This window comes from Patagioenas fasciata, chromosome 3 (assembly GCF_037038585.1).
Source record: "Patagioenas fasciata isolate bPatFas1 chromosome 3, bPatFas1.hap1, whole genome shotgun sequence".
Lineage (NCBI taxonomy): Eukaryota > Metazoa > Chordata > Aves > Columbiformes > Columbidae > Patagioenas > Patagioenas fasciata.
This window is the reverse complement of record NC_092522.1, coordinates 87,360,680-87,375,549: the sequence shown is the minus strand read 5'-3', so window position 1 is coordinate 87,375,549 and position 14,870 is coordinate 87,360,680. Positions and strand designations below refer to the sequence as shown.

At 39.2% G+C, this 14,870-nt stretch overlaps 2 protein-coding genes across 6 annotated transcripts in view; both read right to left on the bottom strand.

Annotated features, from left to right (window-relative positions):
• LOC136099833 (gamma-aminobutyric acid receptor subunit rho-2) overlaps positions 1–5,537 on the bottom strand; it is a 41,115-nt gene extending 35,578 nt beyond the window's left edge. For all 3 annotated transcript variants that reach the window (XM_065834437.2, XM_071806776.1, XM_071806777.1), the window contains exon 1: positions 4,510–5,537. In XM_065834437.2, coding sequence (XP_065690509.2) covers positions 4,510–4,697 — 188 coding nt within the window. In that variant the 5' untranslated portion in view covers positions 4,698–5,537. The remainder of the gene's footprint in view (positions 1–4,509) is intronic.
• A 137-nt stretch (positions 5,538–5,674) lies between these two features.
• UBE2J1 (ubiquitin conjugating enzyme E2 J1) overlaps positions 5,675–14,870 on the bottom strand; it is a 28,380-nt gene continuing 19,184 nt past the window's right edge. For 2 of the 3 annotated variants that reach the window (XM_065835749.2, XM_065835750.2), the window contains exons 7-8: positions 12,760–12,891; positions 5,675–7,675 (exon numbers count right to left, since the gene is read on the bottom strand). In XM_065835749.2, coding sequence (XP_065691821.1) covers positions 7,406–7,675; positions 12,760–12,891 — 402 coding nt within the window. In that variant the 3' untranslated portion in view covers positions 5,675–7,405. The remainder of the gene's footprint in view (positions 7,676–12,759; positions 12,892–14,870) is intronic. The other variant, XM_065835751.2, reaches the window with a different exon arrangement.

The following is a 14,870-nucleotide window of genomic DNA, read 5'->3' as shown; positions in this document are numbered from 1 at the left end:
TGCAGACATTCAGAGCTGTCCAGAGCAAGATACAAAACTTTTTAAACTGCAATCGGCCCTAGTGCTGTGGGGCGTAAGGCAAGGGCTACGTGGTGAGCCTGAAAGGAGATGGGATCTCTGGCCTCAGTCTGCACGACCCTCTGGAGAACTCAGCATTGACTTTGGTCACAAGATATCTCATGGTCATTGGATGTCAGCTCCTATTATCCTACTTCCTATTGGGATTCCTGAAAGTATTTCTACATTTCGAGCTAAAATCTTACCACACTTCAGTATGGAGCCGCTTTTTTACCACGCGTATCCCAAACCCTGCACTCCTTGCCTCTTCCTACATCCATCCAGCCCAAAGCCAACCCTACTAACCCCGGCAGAGGGGAACAGGTCTAGCGAAGGGAGCCAGCAGCTGCTGTTCTGCTGAGCGGCAGAACAAGGCACAGCTGCTGAAGAGACAGCGCTGAACGCTGTGAGGAGGCAGTGCTGAGGCTCTGAGCATCTCAAAGTCTACACAGACAACTGCACAACTACTACAAGGTCAGAGGGGCAACATTAGCAACAGCCAAGGAGTCACAACGGCAAACATAAAGACATGGAGCACACAACCAAGAAAAAAGCATGAGGTTTGCTTCTCACATCTCCAGTTGCTGCCTTTTGCGTGTGTGCATGTTTCTCCCTGCTTTGGGTTCACATTGCTTTGTGACCCTGCTGTGATGCTGCAGTGTTGGTGAAAAAAATCTCAGGAGACATCAGACCTTACACAATTAGAGGCTGTGCAACGCCCTGGGCATGAACCTCATGTGAGCAACACACCTGTAGGAAATGGTTATCAACATTTTAACCACTGAGCCATTCACACATATCACGTTTTCTAAGAAACCACCATACACCTGAGAGGATCAGCAGGGTCTGGGAGGTACCACAGACCTGAAGACGTCTGCAGAACCTGGTTGACAATTGGGGAAAAAACGCAGCCCTGCAAGGCAACAGAGGGAGCACATCTGCCAGCAGGAGCCGTCTCAGCAGGGATGAGCAAGCTGCTTGCCCCCATGGAACCCTGTTTGGAAAAACAGCCCTGAGCCTCATGCTGCCGTGCCCTGATGGTCTCCTTCTGGCTCTAGGTCCCAACCGCAGGCTGGCCTGTAGCATGTCCTGAAAATCACATCTCTCATGAGGCATTCCAAATCACAGACCACTTCCAAAAACCTTGGCAGGAAGTCTGTAGCTAACAGCAGCTCAAAGCCGCTTCTGTTTCAGAAGTGCAGTGTTTCTGCTGGCTGAAGCATGAGGCTCTGCACAACTGTTAGGAGAGAGAAATAAGCAGGCTTGGAGCCAGGCTGTGTCTTGTCTGTCTGTCTGTCTGTCTGGAAACACAGCATTCACAGGCAGAGTCGAGATGACAAATGTCTCCTGAGCCCTCTCTTCTAGGACAATTTATGCAGAGCAATGAACAGAAGCATTATCGGGAATTTTTATAGAGCAATGAATATTAACAAGAGCACTCTTTCTCAGACTTCCTCTTTTTCTGCGTGGAAATCCTGCCCAGATGGGTAGTCTAGGAGGACTGCCAGCATTTGTTTGCAATTCCTGACATGCAGCCACCACAAAGCTACTGAAGAGTACCCCAGGCTGTCTCAAATCCAGTATTGGACATGCCAACAGCACTTGCTTGGCACTTACAGGGAGGCTGATGCTCCGAGTACACTACAAGCACACATGCACACACACTGTATGGTCAGTACTACACGTAGCAAGTGTGACATTCCCTGGCAGCAGCACACACTCCCTGGGAAATCCCGGCTGGTAACATGGCCACACTGACCACGGCCCACCCAACACAGAAATCTGCACCTTTCCACACTTGCACCCTTTCCTTCAACACCAAGGTCTTTACCTCCTCTCTGGTAATGTGTTCCCAGGTGTGTAGGTAACACTGGGGCCAACATCCCCTGCCCAGCAGTCAACCAGGTGACTCTGACGGGTTTTACTTTGTATTTCATTTATCATTTGATTTCTCTACAACAGAACGAAATGCAGGGTTTTTTTTAGCCAACAGATCTTCTCTTAGTTGTGAGCCCTTTTCCTGCATCATTCGCCAGTGGGTACAGCAGCAAAAAGGCTCTCGACTTCACACAAAGAGGAATCACTGAATCCCTTCATCCAGGTTTGTAAGGTAAGAAACAGGGACTGTTATCTGTGGAAAATGCTAAAACCCACAACCTACCATCCAAGTACAAAAGGCAGGAGTTGCTACCCAATGAGCACACTCCAGTTTCCTATGCAAAGCCCAGGCTCTCCAGAGCAGAACATGAAGCTGCTCCAAGCAATGGTCGTGTAAATGCTGCACATAGGCAGCTCCTTCTTTAGGTCATACTGCTGGTTTGTAGGAGATTTGCATTATCAGGGAGGTGAGGGATGCAGGAGTAAGAGAAAATGCAAAGTGACACAGTTTCTAATTAAGCGTTATCCATCCTGCATGCTGAGCGGTGTACCACCCAGAAAAAACAATGCATTACAGTTCAATATTCATGTAAAAAAAGCGGAGTAATTAAGGATGCACAGGCAACCGTTAACCTGGCATTTCTTATCGGGTTCCTAACCCCACAGCCCTAACCTGCTTCAGCATTTTCGTTTCCCGGGAGGGCACAGGCTGGTTTCTCTGTGTCCCGCAGGACTCTGTGAGTAAGAACCTCTGCACAGCGCTAGGGTAAAGAACCACAGAACCCAAGGTGTTCCGCACCAGCACCAGCCAAGCCAGCTTCTTGAAATCAATACAAAGATCTTGAGGTCAGGCTGGCGTATCAACTTCAAAGACACAAATATCAAACTTATCAAACACAGATCCAAAACAAAATGTTCTTTGCTAATATACTTACTGTAAAATTCACTGTATTTCTTACAGTAAGTCAGCAAGAGAAATACTAAGCAGAAAATGCGAGGCAGGTATTAAAAAGGACACTGTTTTCTCTTCTATGATTAGAAAACCAGCAGAGATACTGGTTTTAATTTGCATTTACTGAAACAGTCCACTATTCATTGCTGGGTTAGAGACAACTGTATATTTTTCTGTGTAAGTGGAAATTTAAAATAGCAATGTCACCGCTCCACATGCTTTTATTTTTATTTTGGTTTGGTTTTGTCATGCAATATTGCAGAATTCTCTGTATTTAAAATGTCGTTCACATTTAATAGTCCCGAAAACTTGATTTTATGTACTTTTAAATAAGTACACTGTTTGCATAGGACATGTAAAAAACAACATATGTGTGTATATAAGGCATATAGATCCTCAGGTTCTACCTGGCTGGAAAACTGTTCATTAAAATCAAGACACCAAATAGCATCAGTTGTTTTTTCCAGTAAATTCATCTACATAACTAACATTAGCAGTACTTTGACTTCCACTCTATCACAACTTCACAAAAAACCAGCACTGTAGGAACTGTAAATTATTTTTGAAACTTTTAAATGTAGTACAAAATATTCACTTACGACACTTATGACATTCACTTAGTGACATTTATGTCACTAAAAGCCTGTGCTCTTGTGGTTTTCAGCTAGAATAAATCTACGAGTATATTAGATACTCTTTGCTTTCAATTACATCACTTTTTTTTTGTAAAATGTTTGAGTACCACCACTTCCTATAAAATCAATACATTAAGAGTTAAAGCAAAAAAAACCCCAACAAAATAAATGAAAAGATGGGGGTTTACAGCCACAGTGAAGCCATTTAATAGGATGGATTAACCCGATTTTATTTTTGAGCCGTTCAAACAATGAACAGTCTCGTAAGGTACAATTGCCACTGAATGACATAACTACAAAAAAGGATAACATACTTTGGTCTGTCTGACAGGTTTGGAATATTATCTTTTCTAATGTAAACCTCTGGTCAAATCTCAGCAACGGTAAATCTAATAAACTTTATTAAGACCTTTAACTCTTTCTTGTGTCTGCCCTTGACGTCAAAATCTCTTTCTTAAAGTTTCCGTGTATTTCTTCAAAATAGACTTTTAATTTTACAGTCCCTGGGTAACTTCCAGGGATTTATTTGTTATTAATTAGTATAATCCATGCTAACAAACATCCCTCACTCAGTTTGTTAAAGAATAATATGCAATTTCAAGTGAACGTAAGTAGCACAGACATTCCAGCAAAGTGCTCTTGAAACAGTGCTGAAACAATACATAGATTTGATAATCTTTATTAATTACAACTCATTCGAATTCTCTCAGTAACTCGCACATAGGGCTAAGAACATTTTTACACAATCCATGCTGGAGTGGCCAACTTAACTGCAAAACCTGCCTCATTAAGAGTTAATTATCATTAAATGTGTCCATTTACAGTTAAAACTAAATGCAGTATCACAGATGAGTATAAAAATATTACCTATAAAGCTGTTTGCACATACAATATGCACAAAGACAGTGACATGGCAGATTTTTATGTCTGTGTAGCGATGTATTTATAACACTCCAGGAAAAATGCCTGTGTTTGAATAGCCCTTACCTTGCCCTCTGCAACTCTGCCTGGCTCGTCCACCTCCTCCTCCGGTGCTTTCTGCTTTCCACAAGAAGAACCAAGCAAAAGATCAATAAAAGGAGTTTTGCAAAGTAAGGCATCTTGCTGCAGACAGGACTCGGGCACCCTGCACACCAGTGACCTCCGGTAGCACAAGTCCCCCCGGCTTTAAACATTGAATTAACCCGAATTCCGGCGTGGCGAGCTCGTCGGGGATCGGCGCTGGAAACGTCGCTTTCCTGACGTGATGTTTTCGACAGGCTTTCAGGCGCTCCTCACAAAAAGCTTTTCCCTCACCGCGGCTGAACGATTGGCCATTACCCACCAAGTTCACCTCCCCAAACATTTCCACTGGGTCCTAAAGGATATTTGCTAAAGCTATTATATAAAAACCTGCAATTCTGCACGCCAGCTTTTCACTCAATCCTCTAATCTCAGGCCAGAGCTATCCTCCTGCCAGACTGTGTCAAACCGCGCTGTCCCTTCTCATTAGGCTTTTCCAGATTTTCTGTTCCTCTGCATCGCATCCTTTTCAACTGGAAAGCACCTGTGCCACATTCCAGATACGTGTATCACTGTAAAATGTACACATTTGGATGGTTTTATAGCAGTTGAGATTTTATATGCTGTTAAACATAAAATGATTTTTGGAGGAAATAGCTCATCTTTTATTCACTCTTTGCTTTTAAAGGAAACGTAAAACACAGTAACCCCAAAGTACCTATACACGCAATAGACCCTTTACATAAATATTAATGGTGACTTGATTTATTTTTTCAAATAGGTATTTGCACAACCAGGCATTTTTATTTTTATTCAAAAAGTCTGAAATAAAAATTGAAAAGCTATAAAGCAGCTATTTCTTTGACCACAAGGAAGAGGCTGTTTTCAGAAACCATTCAGAGGTTATTTCATCATCACCCATTTGAAGGGCTGAGCTGCTTTACCAACAACCAGCGTGTGGTACTGGCAGGAACAGTTGGCTTGGCCCACTAGTGAGTCTCTAGGAAAGGAAAAGCAAGCCCAGGGCAACGCTCCCAGGGGAGTGAGCAAGTCTAAGCCCAGCAAAGCTGCCCTTTAGGCCAGAGCTCTTCTTCTGCAAGCCCGGGCTTGCCATACCTGAACAGAACAGGTAATCCAGCAACTTACCAACTAGGAAACACGGTACTTTTATTTTAGAGGCTAGAGGGGATGAAGAGGGGGCTTTTGTGTTTTGGGGTAGGGTTTTGTATTTTTTTTTTAATGAAACAAATACACAAAGTTGGTAAAAACATATCAGTGAACATAATCAATATCAAGATCAAATTATGTTGCAGTAGAATGTGTAAGTAACTGCTGAACAAGGTACATACTTTCATCCAAACATCTTAAACTATTTTTGAATATTTGAATATTTGTTCCATTGTACCTGCAAATAAGATTATCAAGTCTACAAGAAGTGCTATAAAAGATCTGGTTTGTGTTTTCTTAAATTTTCACATCCCCCTTAGACACACAATGGGCTTTCCTTACTTTAGAAGTAGTTATAACTACTTCAATATTTCAAAACACTAATACATACTATAATTAACAAAATTTAGGAAAGCTGTAGGTAGTTTGATAAATACTCCTGAGAAACAGGATGAGAATCTCACATAAGTCAATGATATCATCTTTGACAGCAACAAAATGAAAGTTGCCTAAATTTCATGGTCCTTGAAATAAACATGCTACAATACATTGAAATATGAACAATAACACAAGAGGAAAATTATCACACTGATGGATTTCTTCTGCTTTTTGCAATACTTACAATACTAACAGACAAAACCTCTCAAAACCCTAATAACAGTAAGTCTATTGCTTGTATATGTGACTTCACAGCATTCATTAATATTACCAACTGTTTATTTTTTAATAAACTAATAATGCAGAAAGCCTCTGGGTCCAATATAGATTTTAGGTTAAAAAAAATAAAATAACTTAAAACAAACAAAACAATCCATGTGATACTTGAAATATAACCAAAGACTGGCTTGAAATTCTTTATTACTACCAAGGTTTTAATAAATATTTCTCTTAAGCACGTTCATATATATGAGAGTTTAAGTATAATAAAGTTTAAATTTTCTTTAGTAAATAAAACCACATATGAAAGACTCAGTTTAACATATTACGTATATTTCTGGTATAATTAAAAGACAACAGCTCCAGGTAAATAATTATATTACATATTTATAACTATTGCAAGAAAAGACATCTTTTATATCACCTTCAAATTTAAAAACAAACAAGACATACAATTGAGAGTATTAGAAGAGGACATTCAAATCTTGCAAAATATTACCCAATTTTTCTTCAAAAAAAATAAAAATAATAATGCAAGTAGTCTTCTGGCCCCTTCTTTCCTCCCCTACTCCTTTCCCCCTATCACACAAAGCAGCATCACAATCAATTCCTATGTGTTCCCTCTCCAGAAATGTGTCATGGTAAATAAAAGTGGTTACAAAACTGTATCCTCTCTAAATTAAGAGTTCACTGGACACAAACACATAGAAGTTTCCTTCTCCAATGTCAAATCTTCTACTAACTGAGATGGGGTGATTAATAGCATTTAAGTTCCACAAAAAAAGTGAATCAACCACTTTTCCTAAGTTGTCTTTTTCTCAGATTGATTCCTCTCCCACACGCCTTGACGTTACTGCACTGTCTCTCCAAGTATCTAGTGGGTACTCAGTTAACACCTGTTGTAGTTAAAAGTCCGATTTGGCTTTTCTTACAAGCAATGTATCTGTAGGTACATTAACATTCATAAGAATTTAAGCGTAAATACAAAAAGTAACATTTGTAAACAGTTCTCGTCATACCCAATACAGAATGTTCAACGCCGTCACAACAAACAACCTTATAACTCAAATATATACTCGTTAGCCAAACATATCCTACGGAATATGAGAGCTGCCAACGCAAAAGTCAGAAGGACGATCAGAACGGTTGATCCCGTGTGGTTGGTGTTGACCCTCGGCTGCTGTCCCCGGTTGAAGTCGGCCGAGGACGGGGCCCGTCTCCGGCTCTGCTGCTGGGCCCGGCGCTGCCGGGGGCTCAGTGACGTGCTGGGGGCCGCAGGGGGGGTCTGCTCCTGACCGGCCGCTGCGCCGCTGTTCTGAGCTTCAGCCTGAAAAGGAAACGTGAAGAGCTGTGAGGCAAGACAGTGCATAACACCAGCAAGGAATAAAGCCGTTAGGACTAAAATGCACTCTTCAGATAATTGTTAACACTTGAGGGCCTGATAACGCCTGTCACTAGTCATTACGAGATAGTTATAGCCATCATTTTTTGTCCATACACTATTCTGAGAAGTCTATTTCAAGCTGCAAATCAGCAGTTCTAAGGACAGGAAATGTCTGAAGAAAGTCTGTCAAAAAATATTTCAATTCTAGATTGGTTCCAAGATTTCAAGTATCTCGAGCTAGAACTTGCTTAACTTTTTGCAGTTCAAGAAATCTTTAATAATTCTCCAGATAGTTACATCTCTCAGGATTTGTAAATGTCACCTCCACTGAAGGGAAAACAAGCTAGAGAGGGAAAGAAAGCAAGAAGTCCAGAGAACTGTAATTAAGCAATGCTGCACCGATTCCTGTGGCCAACTGGGTCCAAAAGCCTGTTCTCATCACCGGCACTAACACTGGCAAACAAAACAAAAAAATCCTGAACACTAAGCACCAAAATGATTCCAGCAGGAATTATTGAGCACTGTACTTAAGGATGCACATACCTATCATTGCCCTCTAGTGGTCAAACTGCTACCATTATAGGCAGTAAGAAAATAAACATCAGCAACTGGTGTTCAGCTCAGCAGAGTACTATTCTAAAGAAAATAATTTTTCAGGTTGTAAGATTGAAACTATGGGTTCTGATATCCCACTGGCCTAATCCTGCTTGCAATACTAAAAGGCTCACATTTCCAACTTTTTAATATTAAAACCAGTGACACAGCACAGCTGTTGGAAATTAAATTTTAACCTTGTCAAAAATGTTTATTTGTCAGAGCTACTTAGGTCTTTTCACTTCTCAGTATTCCCACTCACAAGCAACTTGCACCTCTTTCCCAGAGTTAGCTTCCCTCCCACCCCCTTCTTCTAAATAAAACTAGAAGTCTGGACAGTTTATATTTGCTTCTAAGCAAAAGTCCTTTAATGGACACAATATCCATAACCCTAAGCGCTGTTTTGGCCAGCTACTCTATCCACAAAAGACACGCTTTCCACGTGGCCAGACAGAGAATGTCCTCAGCTGTGTATCAGGTTTGATGACGCACAAGACAGTACTTGCTCCTGTGACTCTCTGGCCACATATTCTGCATGTGAGCATCTCCCAAATTTTCACCTAGTCAGCAATTTGACTCGTCCAGGGAAGAGACCTTCCTTTCTTACCTCCTCATCATTACTATTTCCCACTGTTTCTTATCAGCAAGGAAGTACTGACATAATTACCACATTTGACAACTTGTCTGTTTATACAGGTTTCTTGCCTAAACAAGCAAGCAGCTTGGGTAGCTTCAAAGAAAAATGGTTTTTAAATATTTATTCTATCAGCAGAGACAGCCAAAAACACCACGAGCAGCTTGCCGTGATTTCCACTACATTGCAAATGAAAACCATTCTGCTTTATACTGAACCCACTTGAAAGTCCTTCATGCCAAGGAAAATAAAGACCTAGAGAGGCCAAGCCTTTGAAAATTAAGTTCCTAGATTCACCTACAGCCCCATCTTTCAGAGCGAAAGAGGGAGAGAGGTGAATTCAGGAAGCAATAATTGCAAATTCGGCAGGCAGAGTGTTATTTTTCTTAAAGCAACTTAAAAATAATTTTAAAAAGAGTCTAGAAATATTTCTGATCCTTCATACTTACACACACCTGGGTTTCTTCCCACCACTGCAAATTTTAAAAAATTAAGCAAAGACCATGTTCTGAATGCGACAAGGTGCCACACACTGACATGAACAGAGCTGTAATTCAAGAGAAATCTCACTGACAACTGCAAGGCTTCTTCACCCAAAGTTGAGCTAATCCACTGCCTTGGGACTCCCAACATCATCAATGACCAACTATTAGCAGACATGCAGAAGCAAGTTAGATAAGAAAGGAATGATCATTACCTGATAGAAATTTGGGACAAGATGCTAGTGTAACTTAAAAAAAAAAGTATATTTATCTAGGTGTGTATATTATTTAAAACTTAATAATTAAGAATCCCCAAAATGGCAGATTATAAATTAAAAAAACAAAACAAAACACACAATCTTGTCTTCACTTCTAAATTCTCCTTAGGCAAAAATGTCAATATTTTTAGACTAATGCAACACTTCACAATTTCCATCCAATTTTAAGTCATTTTCTGTGAAACCATACTGGAAATTTTGGGAATGAGGGCTTAATAGACTAAAAAAAAATATACATAACATGAGCTACATTGAGCCACCTTTATAATCTGATCTTCACAGTCCTTGAATATGCACTTTACATGTCATATTATTTCTGAAACTTCCAAAACTGTTAGAAGTGGTAGAAAACTTTGCTCCAAAGACATGAGAGCTTGACAAATAAGGCTAGTTTAGTAAAATGTACATGTATTAGAATTAACAAAAAGTCCTATCATATAACAAAATACAAGTAAGGAAATCTGTACTATGTTCAGTCCAGTGAAGAACTGTAGCATTCACTGCATCACTTATGTATCCAGGCCATTATTTTAAACATTTTATCAGAATGCTGGAAGTATTAAATAATCATCTTGGAAGGGATGTTTTAAAAAATACAGCAAACTCTAGGAACTCAGAACCATATAAATCCTCTGGATTACTGAAGCCTCTTTCAGTTATACTCATGATCTCAGACACACACAGAAATAAGAAGATACAAGAATAGGGGAAATACTTGGCTGTCCATGTAACTTCCAGCTGAAGAACGGTTGAAGTTCAACACAGCACAACTTAAAGGCTAATAAGAAATACGTATATTGTGTGATTAATCAAAGTCAGGCCAAGTACCCCTGATCAGCAAGACATTTAAAGATGTTGGCATACTATTACAAAACTTAAGACACCATCTCACAGTGATAAAAGGAAACACTTTTTAACAACACATCATTCAGAACATATGATTAAAAGCAAGGCTTTCTATAAATCCCATGTATCAGAACACAGTCTCGTTTTCTCACAGAAACCTCCCTCAACAGTTCAAGATTAGTTGACTTCAGTTACACTCTTTCTTTCTTTATTCCTCATTCCAACACTTCATCCAGTCAGTATATCAGTGCAGGACATTACTACAGTATATTGTTTAATAACAGGTGTACTGAGGTTTAATGTATTCCCCGGTTATTAGAAAAAAGTCTTAACCACACTTTTTAGCTTGTCACTTTGATACTTGGTAAGAATTATGATTTTATTCATCGACTATAAGCACCAAGGTGGGACATCATTCCACATAAACACACTAAATGTAGGTTGTCACAGCCACGGCAGGAGTTCAGGCTCCCATAATAGTCCATGTGGAGTTAATCAGTGCAACTAGCGGGACAGAGCGAGCAATGGTGTCAACCAACCTCCGTGTCCTGGGGAGCTGCAGAGCCCTCCAGCCTCCATCAACCAGTCCCAGGGACTGCGATGAGAGTTTGGTACCGACATTTAGGTGACCACTGGAACAGGAGGTGACTTACTCTGGATCCAAGTACAACCTCAGTATCTAAAAATATATTTATTCAAAAACATTCTTTTGCTTAGATGTGGAAGAATCTCATTTTCTTAATGCTAAGGGCAAATATTTTTATCAAGCCAACTTCCAGCAATTTTACTTGCTATTTGAATGCTCAAGAAGGAGTAATGTACCATTACTATGCCCTGAGTAGACATCAACAGTTATTACAAATAATAAAAAAAGAAGATATGTATATTGTCAGAAGTAGTCTAGCCAGAGGTGTTTTAGAAGACCATTCTTCACTGGCTTCAGACATTTCTTTCTTCCACTGTGTGGCTATAAATTTTCATTCACCAATGGCTCCAGAAAATCCCTAACACTCAAAATGTGGCAGCTCAGAAACATGCCTATTGCTTCAAACTCAAACTAACAATCATGAGTGCAACAGTCTGATCCATGTAAAACAGGAATCCACTTTTCATCATTTATAGTTTATCACATATAGTTTTACACACATTCATATGTTTAAAGGTCTCATTTTACATGGGACTGTTTGTTGAAAATTAAGTTAATCATTACTTATGAAATCAGCATAACTGATTAAAACAAATTTCTTACAAATGAGACTAATTAAAAAAAAATCAGTCTCTTTTCCTTCAAGGAAATGATAGTAATAATGCCTTGGCATTTTAGCTAGTTCTACTATATTAGCCAGGATCGGTAATAAGAATAAAATAAAACGGTTTATTAAATCCTGAACAATCTGGAAAAATCCTTATTGTGAGGAAAGAAAAAAAACAACACACACTATGCTATTAGCATGTTTATATTTCTACATAGCTTGAAAACATGTTGCAAACACGCAACAGATGGTCTGACGTTATTTGATGTGTTTTAGTTTTTTTAAACGATCTGCTGCCCCATCCTCTCTAAAAAACACAGCTTAGCTGGGATTTGTCTGCAATTTATCAGTGAATTTAGATTGCATTTGCCACAGTCACAACAGCAGCTGCCTTGGCCCATCACCAAGCCTCGGTCACTCCTAAAACCATTATGTAAGCTCTACACCTCACAGTATTAAGACGTGCCATACTTCAAATTTTAAGAATGCTTTAGTCAGATCTACTTAAGAGGTGAGATACCCTTTAATATTTAAAAGCTACAAATCACCACTGAAACATTTTTCTTGGCTCTGGCTAAGAATTCTATTGCAAAAAACTTTGCTATATTATGCAGATGGTAAATTCAGACACCGCAATATTTTACCAAACTGTTAACGCACACGTTAAAGGAACTACTGAGAACAAGAATTGCTAAAAGAACATTATTTATTGTTTGTAAGAGAAGGAAGTGAAAGCAAAGAGATTGCTATTTCTAAAAGTGATTCAGCATACTATTTCCTAAAGTTTAGAAATAGATTTTATATAAAAGGTTGCAGAAGTTCTAGAAGAAATTTGTGAACTACATACTCTTAAGCAAGCCCCCAATGAGCTGAATTGTACTGATTTAATGTCCAGACTACACCTGCAGCTGCACTGATAAAACTCAAAGGTGGACTGTACCGTTGCAGCCGCTGGATCCTGGAACGCTGCAGCTGCACCATCCTGCTGGGGCTCGCGTGAAGCAGCAGGGTGGTTCAGTCCCGACATGTCTGAGGGCCCAGCACTGGACTTTCTGGATGAATTGACTTCTGCCTACAAGGAGTACATACGTACGCTTCAGAAACAAGCTCAAAATCGCTCCAAAAATTTGGCTTATTTTGGAATGCCTATTTCAATGTGTGGAGAATGAGACTTACTGAACAATCAAGTACGTCAAATGCATTTCAATCACACACCAACAGGTGTGCGAAATTCTCAATCTTTAGAAATAAGACTAGAGAAGACTACAGCTGTGCAAACATCAATTTAGAAAACAATTTTAAATTTGTTTGCACATAATAGGTATAACATTTAAAACTGTGCAGATGTAGAGCAAAAAAGAAAATTCTTTAGAAGACCCAGGACAACATTATGCCAGAAATAACAGCATTTTTTAAACCTTCTGTTTCTCATGTACTTAAGTGAATGCTGACTACTGCTGTTACAAGTGAACTAACATATCCTGTATCTCAGCAGGGCTAATTAACCTCTGGTAAGTGCTAATTTAATGTGGCTATACTGGTTCTAGTACCAAAGTTGCCTCACAGCCAGAGTGTGCACCTATATACGGCACTACACCGTATCAGGCACACACACCTCAGACTCCAGTATTTAAATTTCAGCACAAGCAGAGCAAAAGAAAAAAAAATACAAGCCTTTGATACTGCTTTTGTATGCACTTATAAAATGTCTAATAAGCATCAATTCCCAGAATTTAGGCTTCATGCTTTTGGAAATTTGAGACAAGATATCAATAGTGACACACAGAGGATCACAAACAAACCTCTTGTGAAAACAGTGTATGTGCCTGCAATAATCCCTTAGGAACAGAAGAGGACATAGCATCATACTCCTGAACTGAAACACTTTAAAATTTACACATATAAAAAAAAAAAAAAGGTCACAAACATATCAATTTTTATCAGCAAGCAAGTCCACTCCCAAGTAATGTATCTAGATCTCAATTTATTATAAAAATGACAATTCCAAATCTAATCTCTGTCTTTAGACGCAGATATAAGTAGCAGTAGTAGTAGTAAGAAATACAAACAGTGTATTAGAAACCAACCAGTTATGGTTACAACAAGCTGAAAAGATCACAAGATAATATTATTTCATGATACTATTTTGTCTGAAGAAATTGAATTCCGTTTCTTGATGTATATTATCGCAGGAGAATCTGAAAAATATGTCACAAACAACCTGAAGATGAATTTAAGATTTAAAACCAGTTATAATCTGACAACAGTGCTTTCCTTTTGCACTTGACTATTATGAACTCTAGTATTAGATAGGACATGTTATGTCTCAAATATGGACCAGCAAGAAAGCAACACAGGATTCTGACTGATTTAGGCTGGAATGGAACTCCAGATGTTACCTGGTCCAACTCCCTCCCCAAAGCAGAGTCATGTTCAGTTGAGTTTTGAGTATCTCCAAAGCTGGAGATTCCACAGCCTCTCTGAGTAGCCCACTCCAGCCTTTGACAACCCGCAGGGTGAATTTTCCTCTCCCACATCCCGTTCCTTTTCCAGAACCTGTCACCACTACTCTTCATACCTCTGATTTTCCCAAAAAGAGCTCATTTCATCTTTACTGTTAATCTCTATAAGACACATACACTACAAAATTCACATCTGATTTAGTTTAGTTTATGAAAGTACTAAGCCTAGTATGCCAGACTGAAGTCATGCTAATAAAATAAACCACCTGAAAGTTCCCAAAACCAAGATATCTTTTTTGTCACTTGGTCTTTCTTTTCTCCAGCCCTTACCTCTGCTTCCAGAAAAGCTGGAGAGAACACAGACAGCAAGGAAAGAAGATCAACATATTCAAAAGTAATCATGAGGGTGAGTGGAGAATTATTTTTACTACAAAATATGCCTTGTGATAGCCAACATGTAGATAAATCATATTGTTTTACAGTAATGTGTATGCTATTAGTCATGTATTTTTCTTTCTTTTTTTTCTCCTTCTAAGTGGAATGGAATTTATAGTGTACAGCACCTGAAATGAACAAAACAATTTGCAAG